The sequence below is a fragment of the Zingiber officinale genome, chromosome 4B, assembly GCF_018446385.1.
Source record: "Zingiber officinale cultivar Zhangliang chromosome 4B, Zo_v1.1, whole genome shotgun sequence".
NCBI classification, from domain to species: Eukaryota; Viridiplantae; Streptophyta; class Magnoliopsida; order Zingiberales; family Zingiberaceae; genus Zingiber; species Zingiber officinale.
In genome coordinates, this window is record NC_055993.1 from 94,354,511 (window position 1) to 94,373,469 (window position 18,959).

Here is an 18,959-nt window from a genome sequence, read left to right on the forward strand (position 1 = left end):
CTCAAATTTAAAGTAAAAATTTTAAATAAAATAACTGATATATTCTTGTCTTGGATTCTTGAATGCTATCGATGATCTCGAAAATTATACCAGTATGATTTTGTGAGTGTGTCATAATTATTGAAAGGGATCGAAAATAATTTTATGCCTTTCATTTCCATTTTTTCAATTTGATAACGGATAGTTTCGACTTTTTTATTTCAAAAGACAGTCAACAACATGTGAAAAATGCCATCGATGACTTAAGAATTCTGTTTCCGCATTAGTTACATAGAACAGAGACAACTTTGTGGATAAACTTCTTTATAGAACTTGAGCAACTTCAATAGAAAGAAGTTAAAACGCAGTCGTAGAGTGCAGGTGCAAGCAACGCAAATCAATACACTTCCATGGCCAAGATGCAGCTCTTTCTTCTTCAGTTGCTGGAAATAATAGCGGCAACAGCTTTGGTTGTTCTTGGTCAGTCTTCATCTGGTATGTATAGAAAAGAAATCTCAGTCCATAATTAAACTATAAAATATGATCGGATCTTTCTAACTTACCATCTTCATTTATTTGTTTGCAATTTTTTTTTTCTTTGCTGAAATAACTCTGCTAGTTTCTGAATTAAAGAAAATACAAACTGCTCATACTCTCTCTTGAAGAAAATGCAACTATGTACAATTTCACCACAAGATAAGAGGAACTGAACCAGAGACTAATTAACCTTTTGTGCAGGAGACACAATGACCCCGAACAGCTCACTTATTAATGGCCAGACCTTGATATCAGCAGGAGGCATATTCCAGCTTGGTTTCTTCAGTCCTGCTAAAGATTCAGAGAATGGATACTTAGGAATTTGGTACTACAGTCGCCCGCCTGCAGGACAAAGCATAGTAGCATGGGTTGCCAATAGGAACAGGTCTCTGAACAGAGCCTCCTCTTCACTGAACCTAACCTCTGATGGAAATCTAATCATATTCGACGGAGAAACACTTGTTTGGTCGACGGGGATATCCACAGAATCTAATTCTGTGCACTTGCAACTTTTAGACTCAGGTAACCTTTTGTTGACGACTGAAAACTTTAGCAGGACTCTATGGCAGAGCTTTGACCACCCAAGTGATACACTTCTCCCTGGCATGAAGCTTGGATTTGACCTCCGAAGAAACACTTCCTGGCAGCTCGTGTCATGGAGGAGCGACGTAGACCCTTCTCTGGGCAACTACATCAACAGGATGGAGACGCATGGGGTTGCAGAGTTCATAGCATGGAACGGAACCACCAAAATTTATCGAAGCGGACCATGGAGCGGACATGGATTCGTTGGCCTTCCTCAGATGAAGAACAGCACTTTGGCAAGGAGAGTAAACTTCACATTCGTATCCAACGAAAATGAGATCTATTACATAACTGAAAACTTGGACCGGTCGGTGCTATCACGGTCAGTGGTGAACACTGATGGAAACTACGAGCGGTGGAGTTGGGACAACGGAGAATGGAGACTCTTTTGGTCATTTCCGGCGGATGAATGCGATCATTACAATCTCTGTGGGCGTGGCAGCGTTTGCTCTTGGGGCTACTATGCTTTCTCCTGCAGCTGCCTACAAGGCTTTGCGCCGGCTAGTAACGGGTGCGTGAGGGAGAAGCCCCTGAATTGCTCCTCAAACCAGATTTTGAAGGTGCAGAACGTAAAGGTGCCGGACACCGAGAATGCCACAGCGTACGGCATGATGAGTATGGATGCATGCAAGCGCTTGTGTTTGGGTAATTGCTCCTGCGTGGCGTACGCTGTGCTGGATGAGCCCAATGGGTGTGTGACTTGGCAGGGTGACCTATTGGATCTAAGATATTATACCGATGGAGCAAATGATCTGTACATTCGGCTTGCAGGTGAGTCTCTAATTGTTCGTGAATGAATAAGGGCTGATTGGATTTAGTTCATAATTCTCAAAAAAAATTATTTCTTCAGAATCATCAACATCAAAGAGTAACAAGCATGTGTGGGCGATAACTATACCAGTGGTGCTTGGATTTCTGCTACTTTGTTGTATACTAGTTGCCACGAGGAGGAGAAACAGAGCCCAGAAACAAGGAACTCGGAATCATATCGAGCCCTCGGCCAAGGGGACCAGGTTGAAATTGCAGTTTCCAAATGCGGAGAACGGTAATGGATTTCATCACTATGCTTCATGTGGTTGGAAAAAATGTCGATTATATCAACCATGGTGTTCTTTCTCACAGGTGACTTGCAGAGCCTCCCTGAACTTTCTAATTCCATGGCTAATGATGATGTTTCAGAGCCGATGTCAAACGAGATTGACTCTGAGCATTCTGGTTACCGTGAGTATAGAGAAGTAGGTGAGTTCGGACTCTCTTTGTTCCTTATTGCTTTGTTTGAGAGATTTCTTATTGCTTTGTTTGATACAGCATTTTTGCAACAAAATCATAGATGAACAAAGTTGCTTATTGCTGAAGTTCCTTATTGCAAATAAGATCAACAAATCATTGATGAACTGTAGTCAATATCAAATTATATTTTCACAATACAGCATTTGTGATTACTAGATGTATAAGAAAAGCTTCCTACTTCACGTTCCAACAATGCCAAAACAAGCCCAAGGAAGCAAATGTGGGAGGTATATAGAAACCACTCAGTTGTAACCACATTTAGCAATTGTAAGTCTATAAGTCGAACTATTTGTGATCCTTTGGTTCGTTTTTTTCTGGTCCGCTCCGTAATTGCAATCGAATTTCGATTGAAATTCAGCCATAATTGATTACGATCCTTTCTTGACATCATCTTCCCACCTAGGTTATAGTTTTAGATCGAGCTAGATGGTCGGAGGCCGCCGACGATGGATAGACTATATGGTGTCGAGCAAGGGGTGGCCCGCCCACCGCCTAGACTGGAATCCGACTGTAATTTTGGACCAGGAAAAAGTGGGCCAAAGGATATGTGCTCTATACTGTATTAGGAATTTAAGTTGCAAACAAAAGATGGTTGAAAATGCATCAAGTGTGGAAGCTTTTGTTAAAAAAAAATTATTAACCAGGTCAGGTAACATTAAACCTGGGTGACTGATCCGGTCCCATCGAAATTTTCTACCAGCCATTGATGCGGGGATAAGGGACCCACCCCAAGTAGGGGCAAGGTCACGGTGGAAGTCAAAGTCAAGGCGTGGTCAACTCCCCCACATCACCGCCCTGTTGAGCAACCCCTTTTGCCCCACCGGGATAAAGAATACCCGGTCCAACATCATCATAGCTCGGCCACGAACCGAACTTCTAACGCTCAGAAAAGCATGTGTCGATGAGGCGCACGCCGAGCTGCCAGCCCGCTCGAACTTACATCAAACCTCGGAACCAGCAAAGTGGGATCGTTATCGAGTAGACCACATTCAGACACAACTCCACTTGGTACAATAGCGGATCTCGGACAGTGGAAGGTTGGTCGAGCGGCCATCCCGCTCGGCCCGAGAACGATAGCATCGGGATGGCGGATGGTTGGCCGAATGACTTACCCACTTGGCCCACTAACGGACAAAAGGAAGATCTGGCGATATCCTTCTAGGAGCTCGTGCTCCTGACAAACGGCATGGTCGGCGGCATGGTCAAGTAGAGAATCGTACAACTGAAGCTTCCACTATCATATCAGAGACGTGCTCAACTTGTTGAGATATTGTGTCAGGAATACTTTACTGATACATCTTTTCGGGAAAAGCCTTGAGAAGCATGTACATCTTGGAAAGCGTGCACGCACGTTACAGGAGCCCTATATAAAGGGGTCCAAGCTTCGTCGGAGGTACACACACATTACTGTTGCTACTATTCTTCTGCTTCTTCGTTCTACTACTTCTACATCGCCGGTGGCTGACTTGAGCATCGGAGGACCAACGCTGGGGGACCCTTCCCTGACTCGGCACTGACGTGGTTGTGGTTGCAGGTCCGCTTCGCTCGGAGTCTTCGCACAGTCAATAGGAGCGCCACATCCCCAACATTCGTCGACTCGACTTTCGGACAAGATCAAATTTGGCGTCGTTTGTGGGAACGCAACCTGCATTCGAGCTGAGAAGATGGAGGACGTTGGACGACTTCACACCGTAACGCTCACCCAAGAGGAGATCGGCTTGCTTGTACAAGCTCGAGCAGCAAAGATAGTTGAGCAGCAGCAGCAGAAGGCGCTGGCCGATCGACTGGCCCAGCAGGCAACGTCGACATCGGGTGGCAAAGCGGCGCATGAGGACTTGCTAGAACAACTCTCCATCTGGGGCCATAATAGAGGGTCGACCGGTATGCATGGGGAGGCACCGCCATCGTCGATACCTTTCCACTGGGCTTTGTTCCAAACACCCTCAGAAATCGCTCAGGCAAATCAAGAGCGGAGATCCTCTTCGGATAAAGCACCCGTTCGGGACACTCGGAAAGGGAAGGCGCCCCAAGGCTATGCGTCTCCTGAATGGATTAACCGCCAGTTCTCCGAAGCAATACTGCAAGACCCACTGCCAAGACACTATGCTCTACTGGCGATCGGAGAGTACAATGGGTTGACTAATCCAGACGATCATTTGGGTAAGTTCGACAACGCGACTACACTTCACTAATACACAGATGAGGTGAAGTGTCGAGTCTTTCTCACCACGCTCTCCGGCTCAACACAATGCTGGCTCAGGAGACTGCCGGACGGATCGATACAAAGCTTTAAGGATTTTCGAGCGGCCTTCTTACACCATTTCATGAGCAGTTGACGCTACCAAAAAATGAGCGTTAGTTTGTTTTCTTTGAAGCAAGGATCAAGAGAGGCTCTCTAGGCATACATCCAATGCTTCAATCAAGTAACCATGGATATCCCTTTGGTCTCATCTGAGACCATGATGAATGTGTTCACTCAGGGGCTCATTGAAGGAGACTTCTTCCGATCACTCATCAGGAAGCCGCTCCAGGACTACAACCACATGCTCAAGAAAGCTAATGAGTACATAAATGTGGAAGAAGCGCAGACAGCAAGAAAAAGGAGGAACCAGCCGAATCCTCAGTGCCAACCGAACATCGACCACCAAGCAACCACAGCCGCCAAGGAGACCCAGAATCGAAGGAATGCGGCCACACTAGGAGGCGAGGGCGCATGCCATGCAGCATGTGGCTTCCGAACGACAAAAGGTGTCAAAGGGCAAGGTATGGACACCTATGTTCTGTTCCTTCCACCAGTCGGCTTCGCACAACACATGTGACTGCCACGACCTAACGCCGATCGCCAGACCGGCTCCAAGAGGATATCGTCGTCGATCTCCCTCTCCCGACCGGCGACGCGGGCATCAATTTGTCGGGCGACGGGAAGATGCAAGAAGATCACCCAAATGACAACAACATCATCAACGAAGGGAAAATGCTTATCATCCCCGGGCCTTGCTCGAACAAAATAGGCCATCCGTTCAAGAGGAAAACAGAAGTAATGCCTCTTGGGGAGAAATAAACATCATCGCCAGCAGACCGACTGGCGGTGACTCCAATCGAGCTAGGAAGACATACGCTCGGTGGTTGGAGATTCATGCAGTAGGCTGCAGCCAAGAGAAGGCGAGCGGACCTGAAATCAGCTTCAGATCCCGGGACCTAGAGGGAGTAGAAGTCCCTCATGATGACACACTCATCATCCAAGCGGTAATCGTAAATTATATCATTCACCGAATTTTTGTTTACACAGAGAGCTCGGTAAACATAATCATCAAGAATGCTTTCGATCAACTCCAGATGGACCAAAGCGAGCTACTGCCAATGACGACCCCACTGTATGGGTTCACGGGCAATGAGGTTTTACCGATTGGCCAAACCAAATTGGCCAAATCGCTAGGAAAAGAACCGCTCAAGAGGACCAGGACCACGGACTTCATTGTGGTAGACACTCCCTCAGCTTACAACATCATCCGGAGCCGACCACCCCTCAATAAGTTCCGGGCAGTAATTTCAACCTACTTCCAAAAGATCAAATTCTCGATAGACGACCAGGTCGGTGAAGTCAAACTTGACCAGTTGGCCATCCGGCGTTACTATGTCGAGATGGTCAAGATCGAGGCCAAGTCCGGTCGAAAAACTCCCTGGCTAGAGGTAAGCGCCATCATCGAAAAACTGCCTACCCTAGCCTATGAAGAAAAAGAGGAAGTCCAAATCCATCCCGACTGAGCAGAGGCAACAACTTTCATAGCGTCCGATCTGGAAGCCGAGCAGAAGGCGGAGCTGATCACATGTCTACAGCAAAACCATGATGTATTCATATGGTCGACGCACGAGCTTCCCGGGATTTCCCCGAGCGTCGCACAGCATGAACATCACGTCCGACCGGACGCTCGGCCGGTAAAGTAGAGAAAGAGATACTTCAACGCCGAACAAAACCTAATCATCTGGGCAGAAATAGAAAAGCTGCTGGAGGCCGACCACATACTGGAAGTTCAATTCCCAAGCTAGCTCACAAATGTCATGCTGGTTTCCAAGCCGGGCAATAAGTGGCGAGTCTGCATCGACTTCCGGGACCTCAACAATGTGTGCCCGAAGGAATTTTACCCGCTATCTCGGATTGATCAGATGGTAGACTCCACTGCAGGATGCGAGCTGATATGCATGCTGGACGCATATCAAGGATACCACCAAGTGCCGCTCGCTTGGGCAGACTAAGAAAAGGTCAACTTCATTACGCCCGACGGGACATACTATTACAATGTTATGTCGTTCAGACTAAAGAACGCCAAAGCTACTTACCAGAGGCTGATGAATAAAGTGTTCCGACGACAGATCGACCGTAATGTGGAGGTATACGTCGACAATATATTAATCAAATCCCTCCAAGCTGTTGACCTGTGTGCAGATATCAAGGAGATTTGCCAGACACTCAGGACATACGGGATTAAGCTGAATCCAAACAAGTGTCTATTCGGCACAAAAAGCAGGTGATTCTTGGGCTACGTCATCACCGAGCGGGGCATCGAAGCAAACCCCAACAAAGTAAAAGAAGTACAAGATATGCCGCCACCTAGAAATTTGAGGGAAGTACAGCGTCTCACCGGCTGGATAATCGCACTGTCTCAGTTCATCTCCAAATCATCCGACCGGAGCTTGCCATTCTTCAAGATACTGCGCCGAGCCACCAAATTCCAGTAGGACGAGGAGTGCGACAGGGCATTCGATGAACTCAAGACATATCTCAATTCTCTGCCTGTATTGGCTAAGCCACTTGTCGGCGAGCCCCTCCGAATTTACCTGTCATCGACCAAGCATGCGGTCGGCTCGGCCCTAGTTAAGCAAGACGGCGAGGAACAGCCGGTGTATTTCCTAAGTTATATATTGAAAGACGCTGAGTCCCACTACACTGATCTCGAGAAGTTGGCTTATGCGTTGGTACTCACCGCTTGGAGGCTTCGCCCATACTTCCTCACTCACTCCATCATCGTGATGACCAATAGCCCCTTGGGGAGAGTGCTCCTCAATCCAGAGGCATTTGGACGGCTCATCAAATGGACAACGGAGCTTAGTGAGTTCGACATCCAGTACCAACTCCGAACGGCCATCAAAGCGCAGTCCTTGGCGGATTTCATCACTGAGGTACAAAATCCTGAGCCAGAAATCATTTGGAGGGTATATATGGATGGATCATCCACTCGACAGGGGAGCAGGATCGACGTATTACTCATCTCCCCCCAAGAAGAGTGGATTCAATTGTCCATTCGGTTGGATTACAGGGAAACAAATAATAAAGCTGAGTACGAGGCACTAATAGCCGCCCTACAAGCCACCTGGCACGTCAGAGCCATCAAAGTCCTCATCCACTCAGACTCCCAATTGTCCACTCAACAACTAACCAGGACGTTCAAGATAAGTAACGCCCGACTCAAGCTCTACGTCGAAGCCTTCGAGAAGCTGAAGGCCCAGTTCCTGGAGGTCGACATACAGAAGATCCCCCAGTCGAGGAACCAGGCTATAGACAAGTTGACCAAATTAGCCAGCTCAATATCGCCGATCGTCATAGTGCAGTCGATCGAACAAGTCTCTTTGGTGGCACACATCAATCGGATGGAAGGGATCGCGTTCCCGAACAACTGGAGGACCACACTGGTAGAATTCTTGCGGTCGGGAGCAACCCCGTCCGACTAGGAGGAGGCTCGATTATTGAGAAAAAGGGACGGTCGATTCACATTAATCGGGGACCAGTTATACAAGAAAGCCTTCTCCCGACCTTTTGCTCAAGTGTGTCGTATCGGAGGATGCCGACTACATACTACAAGAAGTGCACCAAGGATCCTGTGGAGGACACTCAGGCGACCGCTCGTTAGCAAGAAAGATTCTGCTGACGGGATATTTTTTGCCGACCCTCCAGGAAGATGTCGCTCGGACGGTGTCCACCTGCCTATCATGCCAGAAATATCATAGCTTCTCGTACCGACCGATAGAAGAAATGAAGACGTCCACGGTTTCTTGCCCGTTCGACCAGTGGGGCATAGATATTGTGAGGCCTTTCCCCATGGCGACCGGCCAGTGGAAGTTTCTACTCGTGGCTGTAGATTACTTCTCAAAGTGAGTGGAGGTCGAGCCACTTGCAAGGATAACCGAGTAGATAGTCATAAAATTCATATGGTAGAACATTATCTTTCGGTTCGGCATCCCTCGCCGGCTCATCTCGGATAATGGAAGACAATTCGCCGACCAAAGGCTCAGGGAATGGTGTGACGGATATGGTATCCAGTAAGCCTTCACTTCCGTGGCCTATCCACAGAGCAACGGGCAAGCAGAGGTCACCAATTGGGAAATCCTTCGAGTCTTGTGTGCTCGACTCGATCATATAGGAGGCAGCTGGGTTGATGAGCTCCCCAGCGTGCTGTGGGCGCTCCACATGACTCCTAAGGAAGGGACTGGGGCAACTCCCTTCCACCTGGTGTATGACGATGAAGCGATCGCCCCCGTCGAAGTCGGAGTTGAATATGATCGAATACAACACTACAACGAAGACAATGCCGAGCGGAGCCTTCTAGAGCTAGACTTAGTGGACAAGGCGCGCGCAAGAGCTACCGTCCGGTTGATGGCATACCGGCAGAGGATGAAACAAAGCTACAATCGAAGGGTGATTCCAAGATCATTCTAGGTCGGTGACTTGGTATAGAAGAAAGTGAAGCTGGTCAGCGACATCACCAAGTTAGAGGCTCCATGGGTTGGACCCTTCAAGGTCGTAAAGAAGCTTCGCTCGGGTGTCTACTACTTGGAGGATGGGGACAGATGGTGACTGGAAAGGTTGTGGAGCGCGAACCATCTCCAGCCTTATCAAGCCAGATGAGAGGTGCGCTGATGTAATAATCAATGTGTCTTTGCATCCTTGTACTCTTTGAATGCAGGATAGAAATAAGAAATAAGGATTGCCAGGTTCTGTGCCGAATGGCGCATCAAATCGTCGAGCGGTGACGTTAAACTCATGTCTACATCGATGGTCGAGCGGCGACCTTAAATCCATGACTTCGTCAAATCATCGAGCGATAACGTTAAACCCATGTCTCCATCGACGGTCGAGCAGCGACCTTAAACTCATAACTTCTTCAAATCGTCAAGCGGCGACGTTAAACCCATGTCTCCATCGACGGTCGAGCGATGACCTTAAACCCATGACTTCTTCAAATCGTCGAGTGACAACGTTAAACCCATGTCTCCATTGACGGTCGAGTGACGACCTTAAACCCATGACTTCTTTAAATCGTCGAGCGGCGACGTTAAACCCATGTCTACATCGACGGTCGAGCGGCGACCTTAAACCCATGACTTCGTCAAATCGTCGAGCGACGACGTTAAATGCATGTCCCCACCAACGGTCAAGTGGCGACCTTAAACCCGAGTCTCCAATAATGGTCGAGCGGCGGCCTTAAATCCGAGCTTGCGCTTACGGTCGAACGATTAGTCGTAGATACAAGATTGGGGGCATGCACAGTCAAAGACAAGAAATCGTGACAAGAAATGTCTCGCCGAATGGGCATACATATATTAAAACCAACATTTTTCAAGACTACATTTGCAGGATAGAGATAAGAGTTCCGAACAGGCGAGCTCACATTAAGACTTCAAAAAAAATTTACAATGTTCAACCTCACTCAAGATAATCAAGAGCGTCGTCGGGTAGTGAGTCGGTCATCTTGCCCCGACTGATAACGCTATCCTTGAAGGTCTCGGGGAGATGACCGCCTGCCTTGAGCTGGTTGATAGTCTCATCTATAGCCAGGTTGTAGAGCCGGAGATACCGAACGACGACTTTGTCATTAAACATGTCCGAGCGAATGTAGTTCTGGCGCAGTGTTGCAAATCGGCTCGGCTCGGTGTCCTGATAGATCTTCATCGTCGCTCGAGAGCCCTCCAACTCAGCCTTCGCCTTCTCTAGCTCATCCTGGGTCAGCTTTAGTGTTGTGTCCTTGGCGGAGAGCTAGCCCTGGAGCTCAGTTTCCCTTGCCGTTTGGCTCGCCCGCTCAGTCACCAAAAAATCTTCAACGCCCTTGAGCTTGCTAGTGAGATCTCGGGCCTCCTTATTCTTCAGTTCCAGGTCCTCGATAGTCCGGTTCTTCCTAGTGGTGGCCGACTCAATTTTCTTGTCGAACGTGCTGGCTTGCTTCTTGAGTTGGCCCAGCATCTCCTCGTGGCCGGAAGATTTACCATGCTCGGCCTCGAGAAGGTTGGTCGTCTTCTCCATGTCGGGCTTCAGTCTGGCCATCTCCCTCGGATCGGCAATGGGCTGGCTGATGGAGACCTGGAGCTTCCTGAACTCATCCTCTAGATGAGCTAGCCTATGATACATGGTCAGACTTTCCACCTAATACTACAAGTAGCTAAAAAGGCTAGAACAGATCAGAAGAAAGGTAATGACAACAAAGAGCTTACCTCAGTTGACATTTGGGTATGGTTGTTGGCAAGCGCGACCGGAGGCATCACCACCTCTCGGGCTCGGGCTTCCTCCTAAACTTGGGCTAGTGGACCCCGTATGATGATTTGATGCTCAGGAGTGCTCGACTGGGTGCTCGGCTCGCTGTACTCCTCCGTGGGCAGGTGAAGGATCGCTAGGGGTGTCAATTCGGTTGGGTCGGGTTAAGTTTTTTTTTTTTTTTTAACCCAACCCGAACCCGAGTTCAACCCAAAACACCTCAACCCGAACCCGAACCAGACCAACCCGATCAACCCGAACCCGACCCATATAACCCGAAAATCTGATTAAAAATGATTTTTTTGGGTTATTTTCCCTATAATTCTTCACTTTTATCTCAATACTCCATCATTATCATACAAACATGATATTAATATACATAAAACATCCAAATTTTTAAAATAAAATTTAATTTTACCCCAAAAAACCCATAAAACCTAATATTTAAGTCAACCCGGGTCAACCCGAACCCGACCCGACCCAATCCGAAAATTTTTTACTCTCCAACCCTCCAACCCGAACCGAAAATGGCCAACCCGAACTTGATTTTTTTCGGGTCGACTCGGATTGGGTCGTCGGGTCGGGTTCATTTTTGACACCCCTAAGGATCGCCATGACGGATCGTCGACCACCCAGAGCCGATTGGGCCAAGGAGGCTGGGCCAGCCGGCCGAGACGCAGATGCAGGGAGGATGGCCTATCGCCGAACCCTCGGTGGCCGCGATGGTGGCATAGAAGCCAGGGGCTCCGTGGCGATAGGTTCTTGCGACCACTCGGCCACCGATTGAGTCCGATTGGAGGATACCTCGGGCGTAGTCACAGGAAACGCAAAGGGATTCGAGGGATCAACCTCGCCCCTTGCGGTAGATCCCACCACCGAGGCAACAGAGCTCGAAGACTCGGTGTGGCGCCTTTTACGCCTTAGCAGTGGCTCGCCAAAAGAATCCGAGCTCTCCGAGCGGACGATGGGCACTTGCTCGAGTGGTGGTTGCTCGCCGCCGACAACCTCAACACTGGGGCTTGGCTAGTCCCCCCCCCCCCCACTCGCCAAGGCGGGAGTCGTTGCGCTCTCAGTTTGAGAGCCGACCAGCTGTAGGTCACAGTTCGCCAACTCCTCGACAACAACCACCTCAATCTCGGTGTTCTGAAGCTTTGCGAGGACGGACATCTGAGCACGCAGCATGACTTCGGCTATAAAAGAAGCAAAAGAATCAGTTAGGATCAAAGGAGATATGTACACAAAATCTCTTGCCTAAGCTGGTTGGAAGCCCGGTCTGGATCGGACTCAGGCCAAAGATGTACATCACACCCTCAAGCAGTAGCTTGTGGATGTTGTACTTCTGGCCGGCCAGCATGGAGGCAGAGTGAAGGTAGTCTGAGCGGCTCTTGTACTTCTTCAAATCAGGTTGGGGTGGTAAGCCGACTTGCCAGCGAGTTTGGAAGCTAGGCCGTTCGAGAAGACGCATAAAGAAGAAATATTCCTTCCAATGTTTATTGGAAGTGGGCATTTTGTCAAAGAAGACCAGCCTAATCCGAGACTGAAATAGAAAGGCTCCCAGTTCGGACTGCTTGGAGTAATAAAAGTAATGGAAAACTCGAGGGGTCAAAGGAATGTCGTGCAGCTGAAACAACACGATGACGTCGCACAACAAGCGAAAAGAGTTCGGCATGAGTTGCAGAAGGGCGACACGGAAGTAATTACAGACTTCGATGATGAAGGGGTGGATAGGGAATCACAAACCGGCCACAAAATGGTCTCGGAACAGACATATGGTGCTGGTCGGCGGATCATTGGGTTGATCGGATGAAGAAGCCAGAATGATTTCGTGATCAGAGGGAAGCTCGAAGGCGTTTTTAAGGCTCTCAGCGTCGCCCGCATTGAACCTGGTCTCCATGGTAGTGTACCAAAGCCCAAGAGCAGGGTCTGACGACTATGAGGAGCTTGCCATGGCCAAAATACGAAAGCGAAAAGAGTCCGAGGGGAAAAAATTAAGGCGAGCAAAAAACACAAAGAAAGCACTAGAAGTACCGGGGATCGAAAAAGATTGAAGGAGGGAAGATTCAAGAGGAAAGCTTACAGGAGGAGAGAGTCATCGTCGATGAGATGCAGAAGATCGCCGAAAGCGCAAGATCGCGTAGGGAGCTTTCATAGAAGATGCAGAGTAAGGAAAGGAAGCCGACGCTGCGGCTTTATAAACTTCCGGCTCGGCCGATCGGAGCCGTCCGATCTAGGTCACGGGAACCGGAGTATAGATCCAGCTATAAAATTCAAATCACCAAACGTCACATCATCACCTATCGCTTCGGACATGCAGTCACTATAGTGACGACGCGTGACATTTCCCCATTGGTCTGCATTTAATGGATGCCATCAACAGGTGTGGGGACGTGCTCGGCCTTAATGGGAGCGATCTGCACAAATTCTGAAGAGATTTGGGTGACGTCAGCGTTGATTGCACTCGAAGACACCGAAGGAGAAAGTCCCAAGTACAAGTACTCGAAGCGCCGATCAGCCTCAAGGATCAGTCCTATAGCAGATCAACACTCTTCGACAGATCGACTGGAGTTCACTAGTATCGTGGTCGATCGGCCAATTGGTCCCCAGACTTTTTGTCCAGTCAGTCGGACTTGTAGCCTCCTTCGACTAGACTTGAGGGGAAACCATGTGTGATGCGGGGATAAGGGACCCACCCCAAGGAGGGGCAAGGTCACGGTGGAAATTAAAGTCAAGGCGTGGTCAACTCCCCCACATCACCGACCGTCGGGCAACCCCCTTAGCCCGACCGAGATAAAGAATGCCCGGTCCAATATCGTCATAGTTCGGCCACGAACCGAACTTCTGACGCTCAGAAAAGCATGTGTCGATGAGGCGCACGCCGAGCGGCCAACCTGCTTGAACTTACATCAAACCTAGGAACCAGCAAAGTGGGATTGCTACCGAGTAGACCACATTCAGACACAGCTCCACTTGGTACAACAACAGAGCTCGGACAGTGGAAGGTTGGCCGAGCGGCCATCCCGCTCGGCCCGAGAACGATAGCATCCGGACGACGGATGGTTGGCCGAACGGCTTACCCACTCGACCCACTAACAGACAAAAGGAGGATCTGACGATATCCTCTTAGGAGACTGTGCCCCTGACAGACGGCATGGTTGGTGACATGGTCAGGCAGAGGATCGTACTACTGAAGCTTCCACTGTCACGTCTCAACTCGTTGAGGTATTGTGTCAGGGACACTTTATTGATAAATCTTTTCAGGGGAAGCCTCGAGAAGCATGCACATCTTGGAAAACGTGCATGCACACTACAGGAGCCCTATATAAAGGGGTCCAAGCTTCGTCGAAGGTACACACACATTATTGTTGCTACTGTTCTTCTACTTCTTCGTTCTACTACTTGCACATCGTTGGTGATTGACTTGAGCGTCGGAGAGCCAACGCCCGGGGACCCTTCCCTGGCTCGGCGCTGTCCTGGTTGTAGTTGCAGGTCCGCTTCACTCGGAGTCTTCGCACAGTCAACAGGAGCGTCACATCCCCAGTATCCGTCGACTAGACTTTCGGACATGATCAGTTGCCAAGACAAATCGGGAAAGTGTATATGAAGGTCTATCCTGACAGCTAGCATTCTCAAGTTTGCTACTCATTATAAAGGAAAATTTCTAATAATACACGTAGCTGAGTCTCGAATTCTAGATCTCTAATTTGTCATTGGAGGGTCTAACCATGATACCCTACCACCCTGCCAGGGGCATGAAGTCTCTTGTTAACACCACATCTCCCTTTATTTCACCTACTGATAGATCGGAATTATATGTTTGATCTGTGCGGACCATTGATAAATGGTTGTTTAAATCATGGGTGGGAGATTGTATCTCCTTGGGTGCTAATACTGATCTTGTTTTGTTGAGTTTGACTAAGGAGTGATCTTGCTTTTTTTTGCTTTTGTCTTTGATTTTGTTGGGTTTCTTCAAAAATAAAAATAAAAAATAAAAAAACTCCCGCTATTCAACTCTCTCCTCCTCCGTCTCTCCTCTCCCTCTAGTGTATATTCTGATCCTACAATTAAAATCAGAATGGGATCATTCTGAATTGATGCAACTATCACTATGGTTCCAAGATGCCTCAACGGTGCCTTGACTTCTTTGTACTTGTTTTGGCATTGTTGGAACGTGACGTAGGCAGCTTGTCTTGTACACGTAGAAAGCACAAATGCTGTATTGTGAAGACAAAATTTGATATTGACTAAAGTTCATCTATGATTTGTTGATCTATATATTGAACAAAGTTCATCAATAATTTGATATTGCATTTCCTTATAATTTGATATTGACTAAAGTTCCTTGTTGCTTTATTTGATAATTGATGGTGTGATCTTTGTTCCAGTTTCAATCCTCGCATTAGGGGTGCTACCTTGCTATGATTTATGTACAATGAAAGCTGCAACAAATGACTTCTCTAATGAAAACAAACTTGGGGAAGGTGGATTTGGTGTTGTGTACAAGGTAGGATTTCAAGTATTTCTCATTCTTCCAAACTACAAATCAGAAATAAACTTAAGATTTTGTCAGGGAGAGTTGCAAGATGGACAAAAGATTGCGGTCAAGAAACTATCAAGATACTCTTCACAAGGCCCAAATGAGTTCCAGAATGAGCTATCACTAATAGCCAAGCTACAACATAGAAATCTAGTTCGTCTTCTAGGCTCATGCATTGAGGGAGATGAACGACTCATCATCTTGGAGTATATGGAAAACAAGAGCTTAGATCGCTTCATCTTCGGTTAGTATATTTGCCTCCATTAATTTTCTTCATAAAAAAAGTTGCTACAATTTGTATGAATAATTTGTCCACAACATGTGTCAGACAAAACAAAGAGTCCATTGCTAAACTGGCAAAAGCGTCTTGAGATTATAAATGGGATTGCTCGAGGGCTACTTTATCTGCATCAAGATTCTATATTGAGAGTCATTCATAGAGATCTTAAGCTAAGCAATATCCTCCTCGACAAGGATATGACTCCAAAGATTTCAGATTTTGGCATCGCCAGGATATTTGAAGGTGATGGAGTTTTAGAAAATGTAACTACAAGACCAGTTGGGACATTGTAAGTTCTTCAAATAGATAAACCATTGTTATCATCACATTAAACATAGAGTACTAATTAATGTTTTATTCCTCTAATGCAGTGGCTATATGGCACCAGAATACTTAACTGAAGGAGTTTTTTCATTTAAATCTGATATATTTAGTTTTGGTGTGATAGTATTAGAAATCTTAAGCGGTAAAAGAAACAAAATATTCAGTAACACGGATGCTAGTTTAAATCTTTTAGGACATGTAAGTAGAACTTTCTTATACACGTGCTTTTATCTCCTTAAGATATTGTTTAGAATTCAAAATTTGATCCTTTCTCATTTGCAGGCATATAAACTTTGGAAGGAAGGCAGATCTTTAGAAATTCTTGACGATACACTAGACCACTCATATCCTACTGCAGAAATCCTTCGTTGCATCCGACTGGGTCTTTTGTGCGTACAAGATAATTATGAAGACAGACCAACATTGACAGAGGTGGTGATGATGTTGGCAAGTGAGGATCAACTTTTGACACCACTCAAGCAACCTACGATAATGTTAGCAAGTAGTGAAGGCGGTGCTACTACTAAAGAAATTAGTCACTCAATTACGGGTCGATAAGCACTTCAAAAGCTCTCATCATCTACGTTTACAAAAATAGACCTAGTTTGTGTACCATGTTCCTTCAACTTCAACAAAGTGTGTGCGTGGCTGGCTAATTTGGAGACTGCACACTGGCTGACTAATTCAACAGTGTGTCAACATCCAATTAGAAAAATAATGGGAGCGTCTTGGAGTCAATGGCTCCCTCCCTTCTCCTCGATCGATCCTATGCCGTTAAATGAATCCAAAGTTGTTGCTCACAAATCTAGCAATATTAAATATTTGTCTTCTAGCAATTTTATATCTCTAGCCTTTTATTATACTTGAAAGTAGTTTGAAGATTTATTTTCTATAGTTGAATAGTACTGATATTGAAGATTAGTTTGATTGGGTTGCTAATGATTTCAATTTGCTAAGTTACTTTAGGAAGGTTAGATTATTTTTATTAGTATAATGATAATATTCATATGAACACTCGTTAGCAAATTAAAAACAGATTGCTTTAGTTTATTTAGACTATTTAGTCTATAGCATCCCAAATTTGTTAGTGAAACAGATTGAATTTTGTCCATTTGCTTTGGATCCATATTGGTGGTCCTTGTTGTTGTGATTTTAGATCAAACCAAATCATCAAGCAACAGGCCAATAGGGTGGTCCAAATCAACAACTCACCTTCTTTTTCTTCCCTAGCAATACATGCCTACCTTCTTTTACATTACTTTAAGTAAAATTTATGTAAAACATAATTTTTAAAAAAAATTGTACAAAGAGAAATACTTTTAGATGTTGAACATAAGGAGGAAGAAAGAAGAGCTTAAAAGCTAGGACTAAAGTTGGAGGAGAGCTCTTAAACAACACGAAGAGTAGCAAAACTCGCAAGCAACAATAAAAGGAGTCGAGCAAAATTCTCAATTGATGATCAAGAGTAGAGGCCGGGGGAAGTAAAGGGCAAGGAAAGCGCGTGCAAGACTATACTAATAAATGGAGAAATGATTTTCACTTGTTTTTTGTTTTGATTGAAAATTATTTTTGCATAAAAAACCCTATTAATTGTGTTTTTTCGTGGAGAGAAAAATGCTGATTTTTTTTTAAACAAAAATGTTTGTAAAAAATATATTTCACTAAGTAAACTGGCCTTAGGGGTCTTCATTTGATGCTCTAGTAGTCCATATGTTTATATGATTGCCTAGCTTATTAAAAAAACAAAGGGGCGATAGAATACACAGCATCACCACCAAAACGTCAATTAAAGATAATCCATGCAGGGGATTAATTAAATAAATAAAGGACCCAATCATTGATCTCTAAGTCTAATTAATCATTGGGACGCACGACATTTGATAACTACATTACACCTATAAAAATGGCCATTACATGTTGCTTGCTTGGACCTCATAACCATGCACTAATTAAATTAATAACATGCTGCTGTGCTATTCTTCTATTCTCTCTCTTTTTTTAATTACCAAACAAAGCAATAAAAGGTGATTTATTATTATTTTTTTCGATAAATTTGGTCTTCAATATGAGTATTAGTTTGTCTCTCAATTGCAGTTGACCGTCAAATAGTTGACAGATGGGATTGGATACTTGTTTGTCTAAATTGTCTCTCAATGATAGTAAAAAGATAAATATTTTAGTCTCTCGTAGTTGTTTCCGTATTACAGGAAGAGAGGTAATTTATAATATTTATTTATCTGTCAGTGATAGTAAAGGATAGAATCTATTAATCCACAAAGATAGGTGAAAAGGTAAATTAGAAACGTATAGTTGGCCAGTATATAAAGGACGTTTTTTTCTTAACTGTATTAAGATTTAAATTCTTATCCTAGGTGACAACTCTATCTTATACTAACTAATTTAAGTGTGGGTGCAATTTGTTTTCTCTTAATGTGGTAAAAAAAATGATTAGTTGATCCCAGAGCTCTCATCAATCTGTCCTTAAGATAACACAGAGAAAATAAATTACGAATGACTATTAGTTATTGATATAATATCCAAGGCATGGGAGAAGACATCACGAGTTAAATTTCGACCTCATGATCTAATATGACAACACCACATATTTCAATCATCGCATCGCTCCGATAGGACTAGTTTATTTGTCTATAAAAAAAATGATTAATCAGATCAGATATCGATGAATCTAAGATGATCGACTTGACCCGGTTTATCTATTTCTCAAGTACCAATATGGTAAACGATTATCTATTTGCCCTAACACCTCCGTTAACCCTTAGGTCAATATAAAAAAAATAAATTATGAATGATTACTATTATCAAAATATCAAAGAAGATATATTCAGATGAATCAAATTTCTATCATAAAATTTCATATGACAATATTTATATTTTAACAATCCTACCAT

General features: G+C 45.4%; 1 protein-coding gene across 1 annotated transcript; it reads left to right on the forward strand.

Moving 5' to 3' along the window:
* Nucleotides 1-336: 336 nt before the first annotated feature.
* Nucleotides 337-16,845, forward strand: LOC121975552 (G-type lectin S-receptor-like serine/threonine-protein kinase At4g27290). The gene is made up of 9 exons (XM_042527268.1): nucleotides 337-474; nucleotides 718-1,872; nucleotides 1,952-2,146; nucleotides 2,224-2,340; nucleotides 15,295-15,413; nucleotides 15,480-15,690; nucleotides 15,775-16,015; nucleotides 16,098-16,248; nucleotides 16,333-16,845. Exons 1-9 carry the CDS (start codon nucleotides 390-392, stop codon nucleotides 16,606-16,608), a joined length of 2,550 nt encoding a protein of 849 aa, XP_042383202.1. The 5' UTR covers nucleotides 337-389; the 3' UTR covers nucleotides 16,609-16,845.
* Nucleotides 16,846-18,959: the final 2,114 nt, after the last annotated feature.